Here is a 24966-nt window from a genome sequence, read left to right as displayed (position 1 = left end):
TTCCCACTTTGGGCACAGCTCAAAACACTGCCAGTGGAAAACTGAAGTTTAGTAAGAGACCAGGGAGCAATACAACCGGTTTCTTAACTTCCAGTGCTTCTTCTTGTCTTGTTGGGCCACAAAAGTAATATTACTCTAGTTTTTGATACTTTTTCTCTATGAGAATAACATTATTTCTCTATCCTGTCCATTCCATTTTTAGAATTCACCCATCCAATCTCACCCAGCAGCACAGACACATAGTACTGCCTCCCACACACACAACTTTAAACAACTTAAAAAGAAAGAAAGAAAAAGAAACCATTGTTAGCCTCTGAGTTCACTGACAGACTGTTGACTTTGCGTGTTCCTGAGCACACTGAACAGCAGGTGAAAGCTAGTGACCTCACTCGTATGGCTGTCTAATAACAACCATTTCCCTGTTAATGGTTTGACCTGGGGTAAAAGGACAGGGGTTAAAAAGCTCATGCAGCACCAGGGGCCTTATCAGGGTGAGGTGTGAGTCAGCCAGTGTAAGTAGCTGACTGTCAAGATACGTCACACTCCCTCGGGAATACCCACAGACTCACAGAATGTCGTTCTGTGTGTATGTTGGCATTCGCGAGTATCTGCGCACATATGTGCATCTGTGCATGTGTGCGTGCGTGTATATGTGTACAGAGGGGATTTTTATTTTACCTCATAGCCTTTAGCGAGCAGGAACTCCGCCAGGTAGGAACCATCCTGAAAAAGCACAAGACAACACCAGTTAAGACCTGTCAAATAACACTGCAAAGACAAAGAGTGTGATTCACACACACAAACCAAATCACAGCAACACAACCAAAACACAATAAAACATTCACCGCCCATTTCGGCTGAATTAATTTTATCACAAAGTTTAAATGATTACAGGATGAGAAAATGTTTGACGTGTTAGAGCACCTTTTATTTCCTTTACAGACTCCAGAGATTCAAATTCAATGCTCCTACTAAAACTGAGGATTTAGGAATATAATTAAAGGACACAAGTGATTTATCAGAGAAAAAAGAAATAGATTCTTGTGGCATGAGAAATAAAATAGTATTTTCTCTTGTTCAGTCCAGTAAGAGTTACATTTCTGGCGATGTGTCTATGACCTAAGCTAACACATTAAGTCACAATTAAGCTTGAGGTCAACTTTGGATTTAAATTTGTGGTATGTTGTTGAGGGAAGAAAAATAAAATTAGCAGCCAAATAATAAATAAATAAGTAAAATAAAAATTCCAGAGCCTCTACTACGGTGTTGAAATTAAATACTTCAGTACTGGCTAATACTGGATCCTGGGATCGTCAGGCATGACGTCCACATGGGCCAGGATCGCTGGGCACACACTGGACCTACTTTGAAATATGTGTGTGTTTGTGTACGTGTGCTGGTGATGTGAGAGCACGATCACTGTCAATAAGGTCTTGTTCCCCTCACCCATGTTACTCCATGTCTTTTTCCTTGCTCAGATTTTCCGACCACACGTTCTGGAACACTGTGGAACATTCCGACCCAGTCATGGCATTCATCCCTCAATCCCCCTCACACGCACACACATACGCACGCACACACACGTATGGCCACACTGCCAAGATGCCAGCCTGAGGCTTCCTCCTCATGTCTGGGGGGAAACGGTGAAGGTGGGGGGAAAGGACCGCAGAAGGAAAGGAGGTTGGGGAGCATGCAGGAACCTGCACTCAGCACCAGGATGGTGGTGTCTTAGGCTACACACACTTTTAAGTGACAGTAATAGTAATAATAATAATAATAATAATAATTATAACAACAACAGTGTAAAGTCATAAAATCTGTTCCTTTTTCTTGGTTATTGTAATCAGAATTGCTGTAGCATTTTGTACAATCTGAAGTTGTTTTAATGCTTTCTGATTGACGCCCATAGGACAACCATTTCAATCATTTAAACGTGAGGAAACAAAAGCATAAATGACAGTACGAGTGTCACAGAATTGATCAGATTCTTGCAACATATCCAAGGTAGTCGTAGTAAGGCCTGGGTGACCTTGTTTATGTACTTCTCAAAGCACATTTCTGACAGCTGATTTTACATAGTAAAACCTGATGAAGGCGTCGTCTCATATCAAACCAGTTTGTGAAACAACACCATTTGACCACAGCTCAAGGCAAACGTGGCGAACGGTAAAAGACGGCGTGAAAGGCAAACACACAGAGGCCTGAGAGATGACGGATCACTGAAGAGACAATAACGGTACAAATACTGGATGTGACAGAAAAAAAAAGGTGAATTTAAGTTCAAAGTCTACTTGTTTTCTCACTTACACACTCGTGCCTGATTTCTGGATGTCAGCAATAGCAACTGCCCCAACCAGATAAATAATCCAAAACATTACTTTACAAATAACGATTATAACGATATTTTTTCCCCCTTTGACAAACCCCAATGTTAAGCTGAATCTGTAGTATCGTCTTACTGAATACAACCCTTTGTTGATTTTTGGTCCCCATTGCGGTCAAAAAGGCGGATGAAGCAGTGTATGCTCTAGGGTGGAGTTACCTTGAAAAGTTGCTCTGTCTCTTTTTGCAGTCAGGTCCAACTCACTAGTTCCTTTTGGTTTTTAAAACACAATTCTGGTGCAGGATGACATACAATAACTGCACCAATAACTGGTGTAGGTTAATTAAAACCAACAGCTATTTTGGTTGTATTAATAATTGTATAATATGCCTATTTAGAGATCCTGTATCTGCAGGTTGAGCAACCTGGCAGTAAGTTGGCACTGATGCCCAACCTGTTTCTGGCTAAATCCACGTGGGAGATGGGCATGGACGCTGGCAGCCCCTCACCCGTCCCCACGGCGTTCAAAGCTCCGGCCGGTGTCATGTTTTCCTGCCCGTGTGCCAGGGTCAATGCGTTCCATGCCAGACCAATATGGAAAACAAGTCTGAAGAGCTACAGCTCTGTTTCAAAACAAGAGGCTCCTTTGAGGCCATATTAGCCCATAAACCCTGGCCTCACCTCGCCGTTTCCTGTTATGGGGAGCCTGGCGCTTGCTGCGAGTGAGGGGGGCAAGCACACGCACGTTCACCTGCCAGGTCAATGCCACACCACAAAGATTCATTTACACCTATGACACAATATGATCACTCTTCTCCAAAGCTATAGTGCGTGTATTGTATTAAAAAGAGGCTGCCCGGTGACAGGCGTATGAAGGGTAAGCCAAGCACAGGACAGTGACTGTCTCACATCTGAAAGCTAATTCTGAGTCTGACCTCAGAATCTCAATGAGTATCTGGAGTAAGTAATTCTGCAGGAGGAGCACAAATGTCAACACACGTACAGGTGTGACCACCATATTTATCACCTGACAGGGTGGTGTTACATTTGCAGTAATCTAATGCCAAACAGACTTTGAAGTTTAAATCTCCACCTGATTAAATCTTCAAAGTACAGTTTAGTCCAACAATGTGACAAATGTTTATTTATGTGTAAATACATGTTGTATATATGCATACCTGTGGAGATATTTGGTGTAAGCAAAGGTGCTGCAAGTAGTAAATCAAATAACATAAGGGCATGTTCAGCATTTAAGTGTTACACAAATACTGTGCATAATTACGTGATATAATAATAATAGTAACAATCTAGATTTATCTAGATTTACTGGAAATCCATACACTTAAAATTCTATCCTAATGAAATGTCAGTGAACGTAACGGAAAATAACGCAAAACAAAGATTAAGGCAAAATACATTCAGTGATAAAAAGATCAGGAGAAAGGCAGGAAAAAAGCAAATGCCAATGCTGAACGGCTAAATCCATCCTTGTGTTTAAAATGTGGCACGAGTGCTATCATTATCCCCAATCAGCATCAATATTACAATTGTTAACGGATCATCATCGTGTGGTTTCATTAAGAGGCCTCTGTATCAGAACCTGATGTGTTTGCATGAGTCTGGGGTTAGAGGAAAGTAATTCAGTTTTAAATACACTTAAAAACATGATGTGCTCCTGCTGTAGTGCACAGACGTACGGCACTGTATTTTCCTCAGTAGCAACATAACTTTGAATAAATGCGTAAATCAGATTAGACTTTAGATAGCTTTGCTACTTAAGCATTAAAGAATACAACATTAATTTGCACATACAAATATTAAAACCCAAAATTTTAGGATCAAACTTCTGATTTGAGTCACAATATACAGTTCAAAATGAAGAATGAGGTGAAATGAAGTGAAGTATTAAAAAATAAAATGTATTTATTTTGATACTCTGAACTGTTTTACACTTATAAACAGCCTGAAAGTGTTATTTACACTGTAATACACATTAAAAAATACATTATGAACTAACTGTGTATGCTAGACGCCAAACTGTTTAGAACAGGTTTAAGACATCCAATAAAAATTACAAGTCAAAAATTTAAAAACAACAAACAAACAAAAACACACCATCCGGTGATTTTAACCCAGTTAATAAACCCAAGGTTTTTTTTTCTTCTTCTGATGTCTTCAAGCATCACTTAGAACAACACAGCCAGGCTCATGGCTTTAACTAAAGAGCCTGATGTTTTTGGACAAACATGGACACTGTGAGTTTGGTACCCCCTGCTGGTGAAGTGAGATTTTGTATCCAGTTGTTTCCCTGGGTCAGCTTTGTGACCTAAAATACCAAAGTAAGTTGATATCACCTGTCCAACATTAAGCAGAAAAAGCCCAAATGGAAAACATTTTTATTCCCAGTCTGAAATTTTAAGGGCTTAGCCTGTGTGCTTACCAACATGATTTATGTAAACACAGGGGCCATACATGGATTTATTTGTCATTGTGCATAAGCTACAAATGAATCACTGTAATGTGTTTTCTTTAGACCACAGGCAGAAGCTGCCAAGCACGCCACTAGTCTGCAATTAGGCCTGATATGGTATAATGAAGCTGTAATCACAGACCACAATACACAAAACCCTGTGCACACGCAGACTCACACACTGCATTAAGTAGGAACATTTGGTGTGCTACGTGAAGAGCAGCCTGAATCTCTTTCCTCTACTTTAGGACCATTCAGGCATGTCCCTGAAATAATGAGTGAACAGCACTGGCAGAAGCAATTAAGAAGCTGCGCAAGGACCTACAGCCTTAAGATCTACAGACACTATTTTTAATTTAAAAACAGTAAAAGATCAAAGACTAAAGTCAAAAAGTCTTTTTTTTGTGTGTGACTTAAATCTAAGTATTAAAAAAACCCTTATGCAAACCTTATGTTTAAGTGAGTTTAAGATTTTCAGTTAACTGTCAAAACTGTCCCTTTTAATTTTCTGTCACTCAGTTTGTTTCCCTGCTCTTGCACATATTTAGGACACCCTCGCAGCCACTTTTCTATTTTTGAAAGAGAAAACCACAGCAGGCCGTGTTTGACCACCTGACCTGACAAGTCATTTCAGACTGATTTATTTTACCAGTGTGTGTTAAGTACTAACATACCACATACAGGAGTATGTTTGTGTGCACTTACATGCAGTTTCACATTTCTTGCACACTAATTAGTGGTTGGACTTTCAGCTGGAAGCATGTGGTATGTATATACAGTTACATTAGAAACAAGGACTTTCCATGGCCATACTATAACTGAGGTCACTTAACTCTTCTAGCCCTCAGGACACAAACCATATCAAAAAACTAAAGTATGTGCTGTGCAGTCCCTCTAACATGCCAATGAAACATGAAATGAAAATAGTGGCATGACGGTTAATATATCACGAGGCTCATCTAAAATGTCCTTGTGTTCAAAAGGATAATGATGCAGAGCAGCAAAATATACTAATAGGGCTGTTCGATATAACGATATATATCGGATGACGATATAAAAACGTCTCTTTCATTTTATGCTATCGTTTGTTTCGTGGTGTCGCAAAATAAACTGTTTACGGCAATATTTTTTCATCGTTTTGATGGTCACTGTAGTGGCTATATTGATTTCTTCTTTCTCTCTTTCTCTTATATTTAATATAACCACACTACAGACAGACAAGCGCCTGTTTTTATGCGTTGTGGTTAGCAACAACGACGGTAACAGCATCGCGTGTCCGCTTGTTTATGTTCCACATAAACCTTTCACAATAAAGCTCAAGATCCCGTTGACACTTTTCAAAATAAACTGAATCACGTGAAAGAGCAGATTATTTACGGATGAGAAGTAAAAAAGAGCCGTCAGGTGCTAAAAAAATAAATCTTAGACTCAAACGTTAGAACAGGCTTTTCCCCGCAGCAGGCCGTGTAATAAATACTCACAAAGAAAACGGCGGTCACTACAACCTATGTCTAAAAATGTATAGTTTCATGCATTGGTTAAAACACTCGACTCCAGCTACATGACGCGTAGTTGGAAACTCTTCACACAAGTCGAGCTGCCCGAGATTCACATAATTTACAGAAAATGTTACATTTTTGTGATTTATATCGTTATCAGGACGATAGAATTCTTATATCGGGATATGAGATATTATTCATATCGCACAGCCCTATATACAAAATACCTGCCTTCTACTTAAAAGTAAGGATCACTGAATAACTGCTAACTCTTAGTATAAACATACTGGCAGCTAGATAGACGTAGATATACCTGTGATATCAATGTGAACATCCAAGTAATTTAAAAAAAATAAACTGATCTTGTCCGACCTTTGATCTTCAAACTCATCCGAGATTTTTAGTAAAGCATTTTTCTTCAACTCGACTTTTAGGGTTTTCCATTAAGGAGTAGTACTTGGTAATGGGGTTCCAAGTAGGGCTGGGCCATATCATACCGTTCACGGTATAATGTTGGGCAACGATAAGAAAATGAAATATGGCGATAGAATATGGGTAAAACGCGCGTGCGCAGTGCCTTTGTTTACATACGCACATGGAAGGAAAAAGCATGGCGGCGACGCAGAATGAGAAGAGCGAAAGTGGATCGTTGAATGAAACGGATGAACCAGAACTGGTTTGTAAAAATGCTGCAGCTTCAGTGGTGTGGAACTGGTTTAGCTTTCGTCCGTCAGATACACAACAAAGCACTATTTTTGGTAGAGCATGCTAGCGGGCCGTCGTTATTACCATGTTGTTTGGAAAATACGGCACACTTAAAATCAATCCTTTGATTTTTCTGAAAGTCGACAGAGCCCCTTATAATCCCGTGTGCCTTATGTATGAATTCTGGTTGTGTTTACTGACCTCGAAACGATTTTATGTACACAGCGCTCGAAAATCTGTCAAATGTTTTAGTACGACTTTGCTAAGCTACGAAGCCGCACCGCTTGATGGATTGTTGGAGCATTACAGCTATCGTAGGCGGAGCCTCGCGGAGTGATACGTACTGTGCTTCAACATAATATTACCGTATTGTGTGTGTATAACCTCTTTTTAAGTTTTGTGGATATTATACATGGTTATGCTGAGGATATGTCGGCCAGTTTCCACTGGAAATGCCTTTTGGTTAAACTGTCAGCGAGGAATTTGCATTTGCACTATTAAATGTTTATATAACTTTAATGCACATAAAAAAATAACTGCTTGTTTAAGTGAAAATACATTGAAGTTTTTTTTTGCACTAATAAAGTTGAGGAGTTGTAAAGTATTTTGTCTCGTGTCAGTTATATTGTCAGTTATATCGTTATCGCAAATGTTCAAATGTATATCGTGATAAATATTTTTGGTCATATCGCCCTGCTCTAGTTCCAAGTACAGCTGAGTCAATCAGAAAATGTGATGTCACGCTGCATGCCGCTCAGTGGTGTCACTCGACGAGTAATGAGAGGAACTCCTTCCCAAAGATCAAAGCTAGAATTTTTGAAACCCAGCAATCAGGGAAACGGTGACACAAAAACCAACGCTGAGGACCCCGAGTTGAGCTGTAGACCAAGCAGCAGACATCCTCCATTGTTGAGCTGTGTTTATGTCGCATACAAATGACATCATCTTAGGACTTTCAGACGCATTGCTATAACAACCCCACGCACATTAGGCGCTAATCTATTGTAAGGGGAAAAGACCAAAAATGAGTAGAGTCGAGCTGAGCTGAGCCGAGCCGGTACAAGTGGAAAAGAGGCTGTAGCTACACCTGTGGTATCAATTTCAAAAGCCTACGTCGCCTCATTCTCTGGTTATCACATTCGTAGGATTTTCGGAACTCATGAGAATTTGTAGTAGATGCACCTATGCTTTTTACTTTTTACAACTAACTGCAGCTGGACTTAGCTTACATCTCTTTTCCTGAATAAATAGAAGCTGACAGACTTCATTCAGAGGAGGACTTGGCCTTTAAGGAGCCATCAGCAGCCGTTATGAGCAACAGTGGAGATGTGTGCACGGATTCTTAGCTTTATGATTATTATTACTGGCACAGGCAAACACTCTATACAGTGTTGCTAACAGTGGAGTCTAGGGAAGGAGGCAAGGAAGGAATGAGAGTGTATAAAACACCAACAAAGGATGAAGAAAAGAGGCCTGTAGGTTGAACATCAAAAAGCTTGCGGGGTCAGACTCCAATGTAGTGCTGTTTTCCCAACCAGAGGGGTTGAAGAAAGAAGTGCTGGTCTCAAAGCCAAAGTAAAGTTTTATTGTGGAACAGAGAAGGTGAACCTGTCCTCTTTGTAACCCCAGCTAATAAAAAACCACACTATCAACCAGAACCCCTGCCCAGCTCCACAGCTTTGCCTTGGCACTCAGGTGGTCTCCCATACCTCACACTCTCTCAACCCAATACTTCACACCAAGACAGCAGTCAAAAGTATTCAGGCCGAGCAGCGTGTTGCCCTGAAATTTATGAACAGTAGTTAGCCAACTGATTTACAGCATCGCAGTGACCCCGGTGGCCTGACAAGTGACTTCTGAGATGTTGTATCCAGATGCCTGCCTGCTTGCCTCCTGCATAGGCTCTCAGTAGTCAGTAACAGTAAAGCCATGACTGGGGAAATAAAAATGAATTAACACTGTTATTCTTTTTTCCCGTTAAAGAGGGTGAGGGGAGATGGACCTTTGCTTGTTAAAGGAATGTGAGATGTTGAAAATGACTTTCCAAGGCCGCTGAAAGTTGTCTCTCCAGGGCCGGATTCAGGTAAAGGTCAACGGACTACTTTTATTCCCTACCATGAAATATTTCTCAGGTTTCTGCTTAAGTTTGCTTCAGTGCAAATCATCACATGGCAACAGAAATTCCTCTTATATCTGTACGCTACATGTGACACACACACACACCACTGATATCTAGGTCATGGACAGGTTATATTATTTCCCTTATTTAGATAAAGCAGAACAAATACATGGAAGAGTGGGACGTAAAAGGACTATGAGTAAAGGAAGAGGTAACGAGAGCAGAATCTTCTCGTGTCATGTCATATCGATATAACATTTATAATACATTGAAAATGTTGAAAGTTTGACACAAACTCTGTATCCTTTAATATTAAATTGACTAGATTAGAATATCTTGGAAATAGTAGTTAAAAATCCTAGAGTGTTGTATTAAAAAAATAAAATTCCCAGATTACATCTTTATTCCTTTTATCTGTAGGCAATAACTTTACAGTCTACGAGCTTTATAACAGAGTACTGACAAATTCCATCTGTATGATCTTCAGTACAGTCAGAAAACAGGAGCTGTCCTTTATACTAAACTAATCCAGTGATGCTGTACGTTAGACACTCTGCATCTAGAATGCTGGTTGGCTAAAGAGGCTAAGACTTGAAACTGCTAGTGTGACATCGCCATCAGCATCTCATCACACATCTCAGAACAGATCTGACCAATTCCAGCCACTCCATTTGTAAACAAGCGCGCTGTAACACAAAACACGCACTGGTACTGAATACACAAATAGTAAAATAACACTATAACATCAGGACCAGCTCGCTGTCGCTTGATGTTGACCTGTGCTCACAATGTGCTCGCACTAATCAACTAGCCGAAAAGTGAGAAAACACTAGAGTCCAATGGTGTGCACCATCTTTATTTTGTTATTCCTGTAAGAAACACCTAACGATAAATGTGAAGTAATGTGCAACCATCTGGAGCCACCCCCCATTCCTTAATATTTTTCTAAGAAAATGGCAAACAAATGCAGTGATTTATTAAAATGATGATGTGCAAATGATGCAAATACTTAAGTTGTTACTTTGTAATCATTTTACAAATAATTATAGCTCTTGGCGGTAAGTTATTTTTCTGAACCTACTAATAAACTGACAAAACTGACTACAGCAAACAACACAATACTTAACATCTAAATACATTCATGTAAAAAAAAAGAGAGAGAGAAAATCATTGAAACATTAAAAATGAACTTTGGTTAAACTGTGGTATTAGTTATGCTAAAATAAGGGGCATACAAAATAAATGGCTCACTGTGTACGTTGGGCTACAGGTAATTTTGCCACTGGTAGGATAAATCAGGTGTAAGACTGCAGCTCTTTACGTTTTCAGACTTAAGAACACAAATCCAAACAAATATGTAAATACACTATATAAAAAACAAACAGTCCTAAAACGGCGTTTGCACAATTCTAATAAGCCTGAAAGTCGTGACTTGGTATGATCTCTCTTAGGCAAGCTTCTTGTTATTAGTATTCATGAATAACAGTCAACAAAACCTTTTAAAAGTGGACACAATTGCCAAAATTTGTCAGTTTGTCCCGGGAGCTATTCATTTGAAAAATCCCATTAGGGTTGTGTCTTGCCAGGACGCTTCAACGTACAGACACAGGAGCTGGGGATCAAACTACCAACCTTCTGAATAGTTGACAAAACAACTGTTAGATACAGATATTTCTCTAATAAGTTGGTGAAGATCAAAGAAGAGCTCAAAGGAAATGGAAATTTCATTTAAACCTGCACATAAAAACATCTTTTTGATCATTTTTATTTCCTTCAGTGTTTAAGCTTTTTTGTGTGTTCACAATCCTGTTATGAAACACTTAGCTGAAAGCACAAAATTGATGTGAACAAAAGAGTGTAAAGCAAGTATTAATGCACCCTAACAATACACCCTGTATTAGGGCTGTTATATAACGATATATATCGGATGACGATATAAAAACGTCTATCGTTTCATTTTACGCTATCGTTTGTTTCGTCGTGTCGTAAAATAAACTGTTTACAGCAATATTTTTTCACTGTAGTGGCTTTATTAATTTCTTAAAGTTCTCTCTTTCTCTTATATTTAATATAACCACACTATGGACGGACAAGCACCTGTTTTTACGTTAGCAACAACGACGGTAAAACCATCGCGTGGCTCTGCTGTCCGCTTGTTTGTTTTCCACGTAAACCTTTCACAATAAAGCTCAAGATCCTGTTGAAACTTTTCAAAATAAACTGAATCACGTGAAAGAGTATTCACAGTGCTTACGGATGAGAAGCAAAAACGAGCTGTCAGGTGCTAAAAAATAAACCTTAGACTCAAACGTTAGAACAGGCGTTTCCCCACAGCATGCCGGGTAATAAATACAAAAAAAATGGCGGCCGTTACAACCTATGGCTAAAAATATAGTTTCATGCATCGGTTAAAACACTCGACTCCAGGTACAGGACACTCAGGTGGGAAAAGTTCACGTACGTCGACTTGCCCGAGATTCACAGAATTTACAGAAAATATTATATTTTTGTGATTTATATCGTTATCGGACGATAGAATTCTTATATCAGGAAATTAGATTTTGGTCATATCGCACAGCCCTACCCTGTATTATATTGCTAATGGCAATGAAAAAATTCTGTAGAACACATGTGAGTCATCTGAATGTGCTTTCTGCACTAGTAAACCTGCAGTCTCAAGATTTTCAAAGCTGTCACATGCAAAGTTCGTACAGGTGTTTTTTTACACATCAACACTAAATGGATCACGTACCAGTTCAAAATTATATTTCTGCACTGCAAAGCTACCAAAGCACTGTGTGATCTCAGTGCAAAGCGTGTTCACTTTATCAGCAAAATGCATATTTGGGTACACCGTAGTGGTGACTTGGCTTGACACTGTTTGGTAATAGGGAAAGTGAGCAAAGTTCCTTTGCTGCGTTTGAGTGACTTGAAAAGACCTTATACATACGCATCATACATATCTGTGATCACACAGCCTCATCCCCCAAGCTGAAGGTTTAGTGCAATAAGAGGCTTAGTTATGTCGCACAGAACAACCAACTTACACCTCCACTTTTCGCCCCATTGCACTATAGTGTTCTGTTCACCCCCTGCATCTTCTCCCACATCATTCCTACTAATCTACCTTTTTCGCAGCGACTCCATCTGTTTTTCAGTCCCATAAATTAGTTCCACGCAGTTTCATATCAATTACACATTTAGATACTTCATTAAAGATTCCTTTTGCCCTGGTTGTAGTATGCAATGATTTAAAGCCCAAAAGCTCCTCTATGACACATAAACTGCAGCCCCACAGATGAAGATGGCCAGCTGTGCTGTGTCAGTAGTGTCAGCGCTCTCATCCACAGCCACAGAGTATTCAATGAAATCTTTTCCCTTTTCCATCAACTGTGCTTGTAAATCAGAGACAAGATCACATATCCAATCAGCAACAGTATTTGAGCTTAAGCCAACATTTGAAAATGCTTGTGTTTTTCTGCGGACACAAGATGCCGCACACTTTAATCATGGAGTATTTCAAAAGCTCTTCCTCCATCTTCTCTGCTACTACAAAACCTGCTTTCACAGCAGCTCTCTGGCTTTGCTTTGATGTGACATCAGATTATCAGATTCTTCTCAAACTTCCAAATTCTGCACCTACTGCTATGTATCCAGGTTTTTGTACTTGTCCCAATGTTGTGTTTCATAGCGCTGTCTTTATTCTTTAATTGCAGCCCTATTAGCTCTACAAACAAGGCACACAGGTTTCACTGGCAATGTTAATAAAATGACACTATCCCTCCCTCCCGTTTTCAAAATACACTCTTAGCTTAGCCATTTCTTAGGGACTAACCTAAATGTCAATATATAAACTCTGACTTGAATTCATCCACATACTACTGTGCTACTAATGCATTATGGCATGGCTATTCAACTAAGAAGTTAGTTGGGCCAGATTTTCAAACCGAGGAATTTATCTGGGCCAGATATTTTTTTGCAGCCAGTAAGCAGAAGATCACGATAAATTTCAAACCCACACAACTGTATTGAAAAACAAGTAATTTTTTTTATTCCTTTTCCCCTGTAAATCTGGTGTCCTCTCACAAATGCACACCAAAAGGTCCATTTAAAAAAGGGGAACTATAACTAAACTATTTTTTTTAAAATAATAATACTAAAAAAAACATTTTGAACCCATCTCCTGCTATAGATATTACATCAGTTTTCCTCAGGTCATCTAACAGCATTTCAAACTCGTCTGATGCCAGAACTTCAACTCTACGAACTGTCTGACAGGGGTACGTTTTTAATAGCAGATGTCACACTTACTTTAATTTTTTCGTCACTTATCACCGCATCCACCACGGCCAGCATGCAGTATTTCACTGTTTCAGAATCTGTGAAAGGCCTTTTCTTCTTCGCCAAGAAGCAAACACAAAGGAAAGCTGCTGCAACTCTCTCTTGGACTGTACAGGACCCTCACCATGGTAGTACAACTCCGGTTGTAAGATTATTAAACTCACAGTTAAACTGTACTTTTGCAGCCCTCTCCTGAGATTGCTCGGGAAAGTTTGTGTAGAAAGTCTGGTGTTTGTCATTGTGGTGCCTTCGTAAGTACAGCAACACACACACTGCAAATTAGACACATTGGTTTGGCATTTGGATTTGGCGGTAAAATGAATAAGTATTTGTCAGTCCAGGCAGGGTTCATTGTCAATTTTGCGCTTTCTCGGGCACACGGAAATTGTTGTGGCTTCTTTGACACGCATCAACAGAGAGCAAGGGGACTACACCCTAAAAAGTTATGCTTTAAGTGTATGCATTGCCATGAGATGCAAAGATTCAAACTGAAGACTGAAATACAAAATTTACTATAATTTAAAATTGAAAAAGAAAAAAATCACAGCACGCTATTAAATGTTACGTAACATAAATACTATACAGTGTGTGTTTGCAGGGAAAAAGATGCAGAAATGTGTGCACATATCACAGAAAAATGGCTCAGAGTCACACAAGCGTGAATGTGAGCTTGAAGCCATTTATAATTGTTAACATGTTTGATGAGCAGGTGATCCCCATAAAAAGACTCTGAGAAAATGTCAGGGAACATAGCAGTAGTAGTAACTAAAAATAAAGTTACCATTCTTTGTGTTTGTGAGGATCAGCCACAATAACACACCTTTGCCTAGCTATCTAGCTTCTCTCTGTATTACATCATACAGCTCCAGCAGATCCCAGAAGCAACATCCGAGATCTCTGTTCAGAAGAGTGCAGTCCTAGGAACAGCAAAGAATCTCCCAGGCCTCTGGTAAAGGACCCGAGCTTTAGGGATAAAGGAGACTGTGGGGAATGCAATTTTTTTTGTATGTATGTATTCAATTATTTCTTTATTACAATGAAAGGCTGACCATATGGAATTAATGTCTGAATATAAATGAAATAAAGGTGAATATATTGAATGAAGAGTGATGTTATAGAAGCTCTGGCATCACCTGTTGTTTTAGATGCGTAATGTTAAAACACGTCATGTCACAGTGTTACTTCTTGTTCGAGTTGCATGCTTTAAAATAGGCTGTAATAAACTGGCTATGCTTCAGCATCCTATTTGGACCTTTATGTTTTGCACTTCACTCAGTGATTCATTTCATTTTCTTTTTTTTTTTTACTTTAATGTCTACTTACTGTTAACTGTAAAAAAAATTACACTGTTAAGTTTGTAAGAAATAAGGAAAATTTGAATTTAATTTTACATAATCTTCCTTCAGGACTGCTAAAGGTTCTACGATGAAGCAGTAGCTACATTTGTCATCTGTAGTACAACACTGAAGCATCTCTTTTATTAGTTTGGACAGTACATGCATTTTCCATGGAATTGTGTCTTATTTCTATTACTTAGGAATGCTGCACCACCTGCTGACTTTTTCCACATCTCTAGTTCTGTTTACTGTGGTCCACATCAGTTGATGACTTTGTAGACTTGTAGCTTTTCCCCGTCCTTTGTCGTTCACGCAGGGGAAAGATTCAAGTTAACTCCAAGTAAATGCATCACTGCAAACCATGTGACAATATTTGGTCCACTTATATTCATTTATTTATTATTTATTTATTTATCTATACAGGCGTATGGACTGCCTATGTGTGCTTCCACTGCTGGCCGAACCACCATAATTTCCCAGTTAGTTAATTAAGAAACACGCCTGACTTAGCTGGTTATCATCACAGCTCAACACCTGTGTGTGTGAAGCTGTGTCATGGTGACATTGCTTTGTTCAAAAAGAGCACATGTGCTTCATCCTTAATAAATGCTGACAGTTAAGCTGCTAGATTTGTATCACTCTGGGAATAGGAAACATCCGGCTCCACAGTAAAGAACTTGTTTAATGGGCTGTTGCTACCCGGAGCTTATCTTTCCAGGAAATGATGTGATGATTAAACAGCAGTAAGTTCAGAGGATTTGCAGCTGACCAGTAATGGAAATAATTTATAGTAACTGATAGTTTCGTCCAAACTAGTCTACAAATTGACTTGTGTTTCTAGAGTAGTGTCAACACTGCCTTTCGTTATGGTTTGCTGTGTGTCCTTCACTGTGCCATTCACGGTCTGCAGTGCGTCTCTGGAAACAACACATTTTATTGTATTTTACCCTTTATTGCATTGTAATCATAAACTTGTACATATGGGTTACTGTGTAGCATGGTTTGCAGGATTGCTGGGGGCTACTTTCAAGTCTTAGGCATCTTTTTTGGTTTACTTTGTTTTTTTAAATCTCAGCTGATGGTTTACAGAGTTTAAAGGTTTGAGGTTAATTCTACACAGAGACACCTAAACATTCATGTTCTGTCATTTTTAATTTAAATGTTCACATCACCACATTGTCTGTGACCAGAACAGGTTGAAAAGCTGACAAACCAGAAAGCATGACGAGTTCCACCTGAACTACCTATTTGACTCACTTTATCTGACACCAGTGCGCTGTCACTGGCTGTGTGTGGACTCACAGAGCCAAAAACGTGTCCTCTGACGACATTCTTGAAAACTTGGAAGTATAGTACAAAGACAACTGACTAGAAAGAGCAGAAGCGTTTTCCCTTAAAGCATGAATGAGAAGCAAAATTAATTCCCTTTCAGGGAGAATTTCAATGCAAAATACAGAAAGAGCACATTTGAATGGGATGGTGAATTACCGCCTTTCTAGCTCCTGGCAGGTGTAAGTGACACCGGCAGCTTTAACCACACGTTTCCTCTCAAAATTAACCACGAACGAGGAGGTACTGACGCTTTCACCAGCAGTGACGATTAAAGTGCGCCATTGGAAAGCAAGGTTTTATAAACTGGGGTTTGTCCATCCCATCCCACAGTGCAGTAACCTTACCTGCCCGGTGATGCCGGTGATAACGGCTACTTTCTTCTCCTTCTTCGGCTCTCCATGAACATCGGAGCTAACGGTGGCAGCCTCGAAGCACTGAGCCATCTCTGACCGGGTGAATGTTTACGGTTTGCTGACTCACTGACCAGCCGGACCCAACAAAAGGCTTCCGTCAGTTTACCGTCTGAGTACCACCGACCCCCCCGCCGCATCCGTAAACCAAGCTGGAAACCGCTGCACGCTGTTACGTATGAGGAAGCGTGATGAAGTTGGCCAATGGGAACCGAGCGAGAAGAAGCAGTAAAAGACGCTTGCCTAAAGAGAGGAAAGCCTGTGAGCGCTAAATAGTTTTTTCTTGCAACAGCGTCACTAGAAGGACGGAGGGAGAAATGCAACCAATAACTGTTGTTTCTAACAGCTAAGAAAAAGACTTTTGAACACTTCGCAAGTATTTGTTCACAATATAGGCCATAACTCACAAACCTGAGGACAACTGAAACTTTTCAATGTAGTTTGAAAATAAAACATTTTAGTGTCGTGATCCTGATTATTTTATGTTTTGTTTATATATAGACAGCACAGTGTGATTAGCACTGTTGCCTCACAACAAGGAGGTCCTGAGTCTACGATGGACCTTTGAGGTCAAATACACTTCACCTGAAGAAAATACCAACAAATAGAAAAACTCTTGAAAGACCCACAAAACAAACACTGGAAGTTGAATACAACACAATGGAAATGAAGAAAGCAAGGGTGAATATTTACGGCCTGGCACAAAAGTGAGGAAAAACCTCCACAAAAACACAAAAAACAGTATGTTTTTAGGGTGACAATAGCATGACAGAACAAAGGATAAAAGGATGATAAAATGATAAAAGGAAATGACTAAAAGAAAACACCCATCTACAGTATTGTATGAATCATGTCAATAAAAAACACATTAATTTGGATTACTGTAGTAAACAACATCATCAAAGCCAAGAATAACCACACCTTAATTTAATTTTAATTATGCACTGATTTATTCATTCACATAATCAGTTACTGATTAAGGAGTGGGCAATGGTGATAGAAGTCAAAAACCCTGTCAGTATGATTTCAGCCAATGTTTAAATAAATATGATGGAAGAGTAAATGCTTACATTAACATTGTTGCTATGTTTTCAAAAGACAGGACTCATTGTTCTCATAAATACTGGGGCAATGGTGACTTTATTCCTTTTTTATTGAGAAATAATATTTATTCCACTGTGTCTGGACACTCCCAGGAGGTCCACAAAAATTGATTAAATAAATACATCAGTAAATAATACATGAAATGATTAAAACGAGAATGATAAAATAAATTCATTAATATATCAATGATTAATTAAAATGTAATTCAGATGGTTATTAATCGTTTTTAATTAGTAATTAAGTGTTTTAAATGTTTTCATTTAATACATGTATTAAATTATTATTTTCTGTTTCAGTACATAATGAAAAACTTAAATAATTATTTAATGATGTGTTCAATGATTAGATATTTGATTTTGGCACTCTTAGTCCTCTATAAAACTCCATCTGTTTTTGTTTTTTTCGGTGGTACCCACTTCTGCTTTGAAGAAAACCCTTTTACGTGCTACAGAGGAAACAGGAGTGCACAAATAACCCCCAGCAAGCCTATATGGGCTTGGATATTTGCACTCCTGTCTAGATGATACCCGTAGGTGAGGTTTGTTGTTGTTGTACCCAAGCTGCTTGGCATACACCTTGGAATGAAAAAATGACTTGTGAACATTATAGTAATAACATTTAATTATTTTTAGGCATATTATGTCTAATACTACATTAGGAGAGATCGGCTCAAAGTGTTGTCATACCGGGAGAAACACTTCTCCTTTCAGCAAGCTCCATGAAAAAAGCTCGAACACTAACACGCAATTTTTGTGGTGATGTAGTGCACTTCACGTCACTTGTCCATAACGAAGCAAGCCTGGGTACACACCTCACAAAAGTCTTCCTAGTGCACAGTGTAAGACACACAGCCAGGGGCGATAGGTCAGACAATCAATGTATTCAGACACTGGATACATAGTATAACTGTAATAAGTTACTTGAATTTTTAAAAATCGCCAGTATATGTTTCAAAGAACATTACTATTTCTAACATAACATGACTATTTAAATGTTTTACATTTATATTTTCATTTTCTATTTCTACATCTATCTCTTCCAGCACTACTCTCACTTTCTCATCCTCTTCCTCCTCACCATACCAGTATCTCTTGTTTTTTTCAGACTCTAGTCATCTAAGCCAGTAAACAACACCAAAGAAGAATCAACAGCACAATAAGCTCATTGACATTTTTTGCCAAACCCACAAATGCATTGTCCTTAAAATGTGGCCTCATTTAGGGGAAATAAACATAAACAGGCTTTCCAATGGTACAAGATGTATTACCAAACACAAAATTCCTTACTCTTGCTTCTTTTAAAAGATATAGAGAGAGAAAGAATTTTTTATTTGAGCCAAAATTACAAATTTGTACCAAGGATGTTAGCCTAAACTGTGAGTGAGGATGCATAATGAAGTGAATTGAGTAGGTTTCCATTTGATGCAAAGCAGATGCTGCCAAAAGCCTGGCATCTTAATCTTAGGAAAACCATCATGCAAATATCACAACTTCAATGAAGCTACCAAATATACTCAAATATTCCTTGCAAAGCCAACGGAAAGTAGAAAGTGATCCAGATCCACATCAAAATGTAATGGCTTTTATTTTTTGCTCACGCCGAATCACCAAATTTCTTCATATTTAGCTAGAAAATTAGACAAACACATACAGAAATAAACAGAAATGGCCACATATCTATCCCCACATAGCAACTTGGCTGAAGTTTGATTGTCTCCAAATCTGGAAAAATATGTTTTTCTGACTCAAAAGACATTTCAGAGAAATTTCAGAGGAAAGTCTATGTGTGGGCAGTTATATCTGTCATAGAATTGGTCTCTCCAGGGGCCAAAATAAATACAATTCACGACCAGAACTTGATATGTTGACCCAGAGAGGGGAGTCATTTGAAAAGATGATCCACAATGACTTAAGACAGTATCTTAAAAGAAGCAATCAGAGCTGCTCTTCATCTCTTATTGTTCTTGTACATTTGATCATGTATGACAACATCTGCTCCAGCTGAGAGTGTCAGTAGCTTTGAGAAAGTGCTCTCTTTCTGCTCAGCTTTTCTGGGAGCACAGCATGGTGGGAGGTGTGATTTCATTAGAGTGTAAAGTAAACATCATCATGAAAAAAGGAAAAAAGAAAAGAAATGTTCCCTGGGTCCTGAGAAGCACAGCAGTCTGACGATCCACCCAGCCTGATCAAACAAGAACAACACACAGCTCTGTTACAGCCCGAGGCTCCTCACTTGTTTGGGCAGCAGGTGTCTTGCTGTGAGTTTCCAGATATTTGAGTGACTGTGTGTGCACTGCTGTGCAGAGAGCTTCATTCTTCACACGTGTGTCGAGTGTGCAGAAACACCACAGAGGGCAGGTCTGAGTTCAAGTGAAAGAACTTGAGATCAGATGGTCACTTTGATAGGATATCTAGCAATTCCTTCTTGGCAACTGAGAAGAACATTTCTCAGGAGTTTGAGTCGTTAATAGTGGGCTCTTTCAGGATGAGAAGGCCTCCAGAGATCTTTTTGAAAATAAAGAAAAGTTGTAAATTAGGACAGCGCCTGTATTTTGAATAAAGAAAATGAGCACAGAGAAAGAAGTCCTTTGCCAAGGTCAGTGTCTTATCTTACAATCGTATCAACAGTAAACAAAAATTCCATGAAGTACCCTTTGACGTTATAACAGTGGGTGTGGCAGCGATTATAAAGTTACATCCACAAGCACCATGCAGCTGACAGAGAAACTGGGAGACACGTCACACTCATACAGTAGCAACTTGTCACACAGTAGGCTTTTCCAGAAGTATACTCTGCTTTATCTCCTTTCTGAGACCAGTGAAGCCTCACTTTACTAAATAAATATTACGTTATATTTAATAAGACTTAAAATGATAAACTTCTCAGGAAATTGTTTACTGAGGTCAAAGGTCAGTCCATCCTTCTAACACTCCCTCCTACTGTTCCTACAATTTTAGTCATATTTCAATGAAACTTGTATCAGGTAATGACTTCAATTCAATTCAATTTCAATTCAATTTTATTTATATAGCGCCAAATCACAACAAATGTCGCCTCAAGGCGCTTCATAGATACAGAGAAAAGCCCAACAATCATATGACCCCCTATGAGCAAGCACTTTGGCGACAGTGGGAAGGAAAAACTCCCTTTTAACAGGAAGAAACCTCCGGCAGAACCAGGCTCAGGGAGGGGCGGCCATCTGCTGCGACCGGTTGGGGTGAGAGAAGGAAGACAGGATAAAGACATGCTGTGGAAGAGAGACAGAGATTAATAACAGATACGATTCAGTACAGAGAGGTCAGTTAATACATAGTGAGTGAGAAAGGTGACTGGAAAGGAAAAACTCAATGCATCATCATCAAGGTTAAATGTGGTTTACTGTGGTATTCCACATAAATACAACTATTTATGTACCAAATAAGTGTTTTTTTTAGCCAACTGGATCAGTGGGACCAGTGGAAATCATGACAAAATGACCATTTGCATTAAATGGAAACAGAATTATTAATGAATGCAAGTGTGTTGCCTGGCTTAGAGGAAACATTTGCATCCGGTCTCTAGGAATCTTCTCACAATAAGACGTTTCAAGTGACTGAGTCATCAATGAATTCTCAGGATCTTAGTTGCCTTTGTAACTTCATTCATTCCTTTCTTACTGCCAGTGAACAGTGCTGTCACAAAGAACAATGTACTGGTCAGCCAGAGGTAGTACAGGAGAGGCTAGCGTGGAGCCTGAGGCCATGTTAAGTCCATAGAACCTAGCAAATGTGCACGATGTTGCCCAGGTTGCTCCTGCACATTTGCTAGATTCTCCACTAGTGTAACATCTCTCACTCCTAGATGTGGTGGCAGTTCAACATGTCATGCATGGATTGGAGACTGGGTCCAAACCGTTGTCCCATGCATTAACCCCAAACACTCTTATACACCGTCCATGTTAAAAGAGTAAGGTATCGTTAACAGAAGGTTCAAAGTCAGCGAAGAATGACAGATCCCCTTGTGGCCATGCATCCCAGCCGGGACAAAAGCTCCAACCTCCTTGAAAGATCCTGTGGGTCCCTGCTCAGCAGACTGAGAGGTGTCAGGAACCAGATGTCCGAAACCACCAAGAGAACCCTGTGGCCAAATGCATCACACTGTTAAGCAAGCAAGTGAAGTTCGCGGACGACACTACAGTGGTGGGTCTTATCACCAAAGGTGATGAGACAGCCTACAGGGAGGAGGTCAGTGCCCTGACCCACTGGTGTCAAGACAACCATCTTACCCTCAACGTCGCAAAGACAAAGGAATTGATAGTGGACTTCCGGAGGTGCAGAGAAGTACACACCCCCATCACCATCAACGGCACTGCTGTGGAGAGAGTGAGCAGCATATATGTATATATATATATATATATATATATATATATATATATATATATATATATATATATATATATATATATATGCAGTGTTGGGGAGTAACGGAATACATGTACCGCCGTTACGTATTTAAAATACAAAATATGAGTAACTGTATTCCGTTACAGTTACCGTTTAAAAAGGTGGTATTTAGAATACAGTTACTTTGTTGAAATAAATGGATTACACGGCGGTACTTCCCTGTTTCATATTGTGGCGGGTCAGGACTGTTTGGGTTTTGTTTGACAACTACGTTCTGTTGTTCCAGGTGGCAGCATTACGGTTGCCATGGTTACAGGGTGATGCTCTCTCTCTGCGTGTGTCCTGGGTGAGAGAGGCCTTTTTGTTGTTGTTGTGCTAAGCTAATAGGCAGAATGCTACAGGTATAGCTCTAAAGAATGTAGCATCATAGGCAGTGTAGTCCATGCTGCAGGGAGAATGGACTGCCATACCCGTTATGTGTCTGTGAGGGAGGGAGAAAAAGGAAAAGTATGAGCTGTCATCGAGCAAAAACGGGAGCTGGAAGCATGTAAATATAATAATAACCACTGCAGCCAAGAAGAGTGCCTGACAAGCCCAGTTGTAAGTAAGCTATTAAGACTCACACCGTGTTCGTGTTTTCCTCCAAAAACAATAAGTTCCGTTGGAGCAGCCTTTCAACACCTCTCTCTGTCTCTCGCTAGCAAAGTTGACCCAGAGAACAAAGTAAAGCTAGTTTTCAGCTACGAGCCCGACACAGAACCCACCGTATTAGCCAGAGGTCCCTTTACTACGGTTCGGAGCCGCGGACCTTCAGTAACAGTAATAAATCACAGCAATAGTACATTCACGTAGTTGTAAACAGCATGATAATATATTAAGTAATCCAAAGTATTCAGAATACTTTACTCTCATTGAGTAACATAACAGAATACGTTACAGAATACATTTTGGGGCATGTATTCTGTAATGGAATACATTTTAAAAGTAACCTTCCCAACACTGTATATATGTATATACATATATATATATATACACAAAGATATACATATATATACATATATATATATATATACACAAAGATATACATATATATACATATATATATATATATACACACACACACACACAAAGATATACATATTTAGTATACACATTCAGTAATGCGCATACACTCTTATAATGTACATATATTTATTCATATAATTCTCAGATTTACTCATTCTTATACTTTGCTTGTTCTTATGTTATTGTATTTTTACACACCTCTGTTGCTTGTGAAGCTCGCACACAAGAATTTCACTCACATGCACTGTATCAGTGTGCCTGCACATGTGATGTGACAATAAAAGTGATTTGATTTGATTTGAAGCACAATCAAAGGGGAAGCATAAAGGAGACTCCCTGGCTAGGCACTGGTGAGAGCATCTACCCTTAGTGGGGCGCCGGCCTATACCAAGAAAAACCATAGATGGCAGAGTTGTGCGCTTGGACAGAAAGATGTCCAACCAGGCTATGTTGTACTGATTCCAAATCATTTGCACTACTTGTGGGTGCAACTTAGGGGACTCTGTGGCAAGAGTGTCAGTCTGTCATGGTTTTTTGGTCTGCCCGGGAGATGCATGGTTCTCAGGGAAGTAAACTGTGAATGCACTCATGTTAGAAACCTCTGGGCTATAAGTGACTGAGTGACCTCGTCACCCAGATGGTTTATGTGAGAGTCTGCTGAGGTGCTGTCTGTTCAAATGAGGACGTGGTTGCCCTAGATGTCGGGAACTCTTCTCCCTGGGGTAGCTGTAGCTCCGGAGCTTCTACTGAGGTAGTATTTACTGACTGGAAGGTTAGTGGTTTGATTCCTTGGCTCCCCCAGTCGGCATGCCAGCTGTCCTTGGGCAAGATACTAACCCCATTTGCCCCTGAAGAACTCCCCCTATCTACTGTTAAAATCTTCTGTTTATATGTGCCACCGATTGGTAGGTGGCTGATTGGAAATTTGCAGGCTACACCACGGTCCAGTGTTAAAACTATTTTGAACTGCTGTAATGTAAAACTACTCCAAGAAGGATTTATGTCTCGTTGCTGCTGTCTTACAGTTTATCCATCTTTAAGTATATAAGCTCTTACATTTTTCATGTCCTTGTGTTGCATTATCTGCCCCTCCCTCTCCCATTACTGCTTTGTGTATTTTTCCAAGTCTTCAGACACTAATAAACATTTCAGATTTCATTGAGATGAGGCTGGGGAATGAGCAAGTGAATTTTCGTTGGTCTTGGATGTCCTCTTCCTTTCCTTTTCCCAGAGCCTTGCTCGCACTTCAGAGTTTTGATTTACGCTGATAAAAAGTGGCTCATTCTGGTACAGCAATCAGATATTTTGATGGATGTGAAAAGATCCCCGAGTTGATTGCAATTCGAATTTCAGCAGGTCACAGGGTGGTTTTATGTGACAATGTAAACTCACAACCCCAGCCTGTTATCTGGTGGATTTATGAGAAAAATGTAATTCTCAGCTGGAAAACTCTCCGCTAACTCAGCATATCAACTAATCAGTGAATCGCCCTCATTCTCATACTGTTTTTTTTTTCCTCTCTTTTTTTGTTTTTAACTTTGACCCATAAAATTGGTTATCTTCTCTTTGTTGGACTGTCATTTTTCTTTCGCAAATAGCCAAAAATCCCTTGCTGTGCACAGGGACATGTTTGTTATTGCTGGAGGATGAGACTGAGGGGGACTCAGTTGGAACTCAGTTGTTAAATGAGGTTTGGATTCTCAGCAGCTGACTGTGTGAAGTAATGATGCTTCCAGCCGCTGATTTCCCGTAATGCTGCATTAATCACTGGACATACAATCCTTAGTAGGGATTCAAGCACAGAATCTCATGAGACATATCAAATATTTAAATACAGTTACATCCTTTCAATCATTTGCTATTGTGCAGTCTTCCTTTG

The 24966-nt window shown here is 39.5% G+C and overlaps 1 protein-coding gene across 1 annotated transcript in view; it reads right to left on the bottom strand.

Moving 5' to 3' along the window:
• gmds (GDP-mannose 4,6-dehydratase) overlaps positions 1-16892 on the bottom strand; it is a 179962-nt gene extending 163070 nt beyond the window's left edge. The window contains exons 1-2 of the mRNA XM_085138085.1: positions 16471-16892; positions 679-723 (exon numbers count right to left, since the gene is read on the bottom strand). Of these exons, the coding sequence (XP_084994211.1) occupies positions 679-723; positions 16471-16569 (144 nt within the window). The 5' untranslated portion in view covers positions 16570-16892. The remainder of the gene's footprint in view (positions 1-678; positions 724-16470) is intronic.
• Between the last annotated feature and the right edge of the window lie 8074 nt (positions 16893-24966).

This window comes from Neolamprologus multifasciatus, chromosome 17, assembly GCF_963576455.1.
Source record: "Neolamprologus multifasciatus chromosome 17, fNeoMul1.2, whole genome shotgun sequence".
Taxonomy (NCBI): Eukaryota; Metazoa; Chordata; class Actinopteri; order Cichliformes; family Cichlidae; genus Neolamprologus; species Neolamprologus multifasciatus.
Note: the sequence above shows the minus strand (reverse complement) of the source record. Positions and strands in the feature narration are given on the sequence as shown.